The sequence below is a fragment of the Atta cephalotes genome (genome assembly GCF_000143395.1).
Source record: "Atta cephalotes unplaced genomic scaffold scaffold00044, whole genome shotgun sequence".
In the NCBI taxonomy this organism is placed as follows: Eukaryota; Metazoa; Arthropoda; class Insecta; order Hymenoptera; family Formicidae; genus Atta; species Atta cephalotes.
This window is the reverse complement of record NW_012130108.1, coordinates 1446454-1451359: the sequence shown is the minus strand read 5'-3', so window position 1 is coordinate 1451359 and position 4906 is coordinate 1446454. Positions and strand designations below refer to the sequence as shown.

Below are 4906 nucleotides of genomic sequence, written 5' to 3'. Positions count from 1 at the left end.
ACGACGTACGAGGTAAGGTAACGTAACTACGTAGTACGTAAGTAAGTTAGTATGTAGTATATATATATATATATTATTAGTTATATATATATATATATATATATATATATATATATATATATTAGTTCTTGATATTCTCAAAACTTGATATTCAATGAAAAGAACATTGTAAAATATATCATAAAAAGTACAGAATATTCATAATAAATATAATTTAATAAATTGCAGAGTGTTACAGCTTATTACTATGGTAGACCAAACAAAACAAAAAGTGGAGGATCACTTTCGGATAGAAAATTGATACGAAAATGATAGTCATATATGGTGACACTGATTCCGTAATAGTTAAGTTTGTCGTGAAAAATATAAAAGATGCAATGAAATCGATAAAGAAACATTACGTAACATCTAAATTCATTAAGCCTATAAAGCTGGACTTTGAAAAAGTTTATTTTCAATAAAAGAAATAATATAGAGCATGCATTTCTAGTAATTTTCTGTTATATTACTTTAATTTGAGCAATGTAAAAAAAAGTTTTTAAAGTTTTTTTTCAGTCATATTTCTTTACGTCTTTTTTTTATTGTATTCATATTTTTATAATTTATTATTATAATAATATAATTATAAAATAAAATGTTTTTATCTTTATATTAATAAAATTTATAAAATATTAAAATATTATATATAAAATAAGATAATAATAAGATAATAAAAATAAGAGAACAAATATATAAAAATATTTATTAGTTTCACTCATTTCTTAATTAAATTAATTAATTAATTACTCAACTAACTAAATTAATTACTAAACGATGAATAATTATATTCAGAATCAATCAAAAAAAGAATGCAATAGCAATTGGTAAATGAATTCATTGATCTATTTTTGTCAAATTGAGCAATGTATGTTTATATATTACTGACTGCATCATGTTTTCATTAAGTTAACATGAAAAATATATATTGTCTTTAGCAATATACTTAATTTTTCTTTTTTAAATGAGATATACAATTTTTCTTAAGAATATGTTTTCTATTTGATACAATTTTTGGGGTATGATTTTTATTAATAGCAATAATAATATTTATATTTTATGTATTTATATATCATATAGATCTAATGATATTTGTACAGAAAAGATTAAAATGGTAAAATCTTATTACTGCTAAATAATTTTTTTTAATATTTTATTTTATTGAAATTTTAATTTAATGTATAAATAAGAAATTTGATGCAACTTGCTATTCGCTTTTACATACATTTGCATAATAAGAGAGAGGAATACGGAACTATGTGTGAATAGAGGGAAATTATTAATAAAATACATAAGTGTAAATTTTCCAAAATTTTTTTACTAAAGAAACATATATTTCAGTAACGAACACACACGGACAAATCAGTGGTCGAACTAAATCATACAAGATTAGGTACTTCGCTATTTCTTCTTTGCCTCTAGAAGGTTACAATGCTTTGGTTATCTTTTTTTTTGTTTTGAATATATTATAGGATATTTACGGAGATATAATTAGTGTTCCTCTCTTTCGGCTTTTTAAGCACTGAATTACTTTATATCAAGCGGTTCGAAGTTCCCCGTTATTTGCTCATGATCATTGTCCAACCGATCGATCACGCGATCAATCGACGGAACGCGTCCGTTTACGCTATTTCTAATCGGTATACAATAATTTGCTATCTCTATCGAGTCCATCTGTCGAGACGCATTTCGATCGCGATCGCGCGATTTTCGAACGGCCTACCTGTCGCTTCGTCGCAAAAGTTAATTCGTATTGTTGTGCTTATTGCGAATTTCCATATTTCACATGTTCTCCGCGAAATTAAATATATATATTTTTTTAAGAAATCTTTACTAAACGATAAAATCTTTTTTTTCAATGCTTTTTCGAATAATTTATTGCAAAATGTTTTACATAGCCTTTTTGTTCAATTTTACAAAATAAAGCATAGACATAATTCAAATGTGAATTAATTATCATTAATTATTTTCATTAATTAATACTTGTGCATTGCTCAAGATATATATATTGAAATCTAACTTGAATCACCGGTCTTATTCGATAAATGTCTTATTTTTGGGAATCATTTTAATTTTAAAAAATTATATAAGAAATAATAATTGCGACAACACAAGAAAAAATATCAGGGCAGTCAGAGAATCGAGGTCTGGATTTTTTTCTATATTGATAGACTTCTGTTTTTTCATCCTAGCCACACAGCCCTGATAGCTTCTCTGTTGTGCATATTTTCTCTAAATTTTTTACAATTATGTATAAAATAATTTTTATAATTATAAACAAATTATAATTAAGTAAAAGAGTTAAAGATTATATAACCGTTTGTATATTTTAATTGAGATGTTACTAATTTTACTTTTTATAGAATAAATTATAGATTTACCTAGAGAAAGATTTTTATTGTGCAACATAAATTCATCTGTTTAAATGACGTCTACAATGAGATTTTTTAAGACGTAAAACTTAAGCTTTAAGACTTAAGTTATAAAAAATTGACCAACATCACAGTCGAATGTGAGGAAAACTATCGACTATGTTCAATTTTTTGTGGCTTAAAGCTTAAAACTTAAGTTCTATGCCTTAAAAAGGCATTATAGACGCCGCTTTATATATAAAAATATGCTTTGTGCCATGTGATATACTTCAATTTTATTTTTTTTAACTAGATATCAGGACTAATATTGACATACGTACTTCTGATTAAACTGTCACAATGGCACATTCATGATTAAAATAATAAGAATAACAGATTTTGAGTTTCGAGAGGTATTCACAGAATTTGAATAAATATTATTCGCAGAATTTTTAAATCGGAGTATAGAGAATTGGAAAAGTGGAAATTCGCTAATAAAAAAAAGCTTTTCAAGCACTTGTACAATATCGTTGAAAAACCGTTGGCAATGTGACACGTCCTGCTGGCAGCGGACGGTCGAATATGTGGACGAGCACTACTCGTTCGTCTTTCTCGAACGACGCGCAATTGTAAAATCGATCAGTAATATTCTCGCGGATGTTAAAAACTGTATGAAAGTGTGTAGGTACATGAATTTGTGCTAGTCCAACTGCAGTCTATGATTTGTATCCTGCTTCATTTATTATTACACACGATGATATGCGCGGATATGATAAGTAAATATCTTGATATGGCAAGTAAATAACAGTAACGCACGTACTTAAACTAATACGTTTCTCAAGTCTATCGACTGTGATGGTCGCATTCTTTTCTTTCGGCATTTCTCGTCGATCTCTTGCTTAATTGACGGCGATCTGCATAAGAGCGCTGGCATGACACACTGTGTCATTTTATGCAATATCAAATAGAAGATTTGTTAAATAACTTTTACGATATCATTTAACAAGCTTGTCGATATCGCGCATTTATTCTGTACGCTGCGATAAGCTCTTGTATATTTATCGACGTAATGTCGATTTAAGAATTATTTTTATTGCATTTTATTACACGAGATCTCGCGATTTACGAAAATTAAGATCGATAAATTCAGACGAAAGAATTAAAATTACGCAATGAGAATTTATTATAAAATTGTAATAGAAATTTATTAAATCTTCCGATTGCTTAAAGCTCTTGTGCAGCAATAAATAAATAAGAAAAGATAAGATTGTCGTTAAAGAGTGATAAAATAACAATTCGGTGTACCTGCAGATTTGTACTTTAACGAGAGTTTTTCCTTCGTAATTATAATTTTATGCTACATAATTTGGAAGTGGAATGCGCAGAAATCATAGCGCAATTATTCTTTTCCTTCAATTGTACGCTTCTTATCAGGAATATTCTTTTCCTTCAATTGTACGCTTCTTATCAGGAGTATCGAAATCTAGCTTATGAAATGATTTGCATTGAAAGCATATTAACACATGATATGGAATGAAATATTCTCTATTGAGTTCTTCTTATTCGCATCTGATTCGGGATCTCGTAAAATTGTCATGAAATTCGCGCAAAAGCTTCGCTTATCGCCGTTTCTTTTTGTAGAATCAGGAAATAATATTTCTCTCTTGTGTTACACGTCGATTGCGAATCGCTCTTGAGATAAATACACACGCGAGCCATCGCTCTTTCTCTTCCTCTTTCTCTCTCTCTCTCTCCCCCTTTCTCTCTCAAGTCGCATACGTACAAGCACACGAAACATATGCACACCAGTACACGATCTTATTTATTTCGTACTAATATTATAATCGAGAATCCTCGACAAATGCTACAGATACAAACTAGAGAGCATAAGATGTAACGTCGGTATGCGTGTACAGATTGCTGCAAAAGATAGGCTCTACAGAGTTCACAGTGAGTCTGTTTTACTCGATAAGACATTAAAGTTTAACAATAAACGTCTCAAAATTTTTTTGCAAGCAAAAGTATAAAAATATAAATCGTATTTTGTATCGATATTATTCGGATAGATAAACTTGGCAGAGAAATTCTGTCCTTTCTTTTGATTCTTGAATGTCTGAAAAGTTTTTCCTAGATTCTGAGATTACGAATCATCACATTCTGGAATTCTTGGATCCTATCTCGGATCTCTGCATCTTTAGATTTTTAGATTTCTATCTCCATAATTTATCGAACTCCTTAATAAATTCTAAAATGTCTGTAATGAAATTTTGAGGCATAAAATTTAAAATTTAAACCGTAAGAAATTAACCATTTATAGATTCGATTATTCTTTTCACATTCGACTGTGATTAATCAGTTTTTGATGGCTTTAAGTTTTAAGTTTAAATTTTATGTCTTAAAATCTCGTTGTAAACATTGCTTTAGTCGCGCGAAGTTATAGAATTTTTTATGTAGTTATTTGTAAATCTCTCGATAAATCTTGTCATTAAAGTAATATTTTCTTGACTGTGAATTCTGCG

At 28.5% G+C, this 4906-nt stretch overlaps 1 protein-coding gene across 1 annotated transcript in view; it reads left to right on the top strand.

The window, feature by feature from the left end:
• The window catches only part of LOC105622439, a 7911-nt gene extending 6302 nt beyond the window's left edge, over positions 1-1609 (top strand). Inside the window, 1 exon segment of the mRNA XM_012203856.1 lies at positions 1557-1609. Coding sequence (XP_012059246.1) covers positions 1557-1609 — 53 coding nt within the window.
• Positions 1610-4906: the final 3297 nt, after the last annotated feature.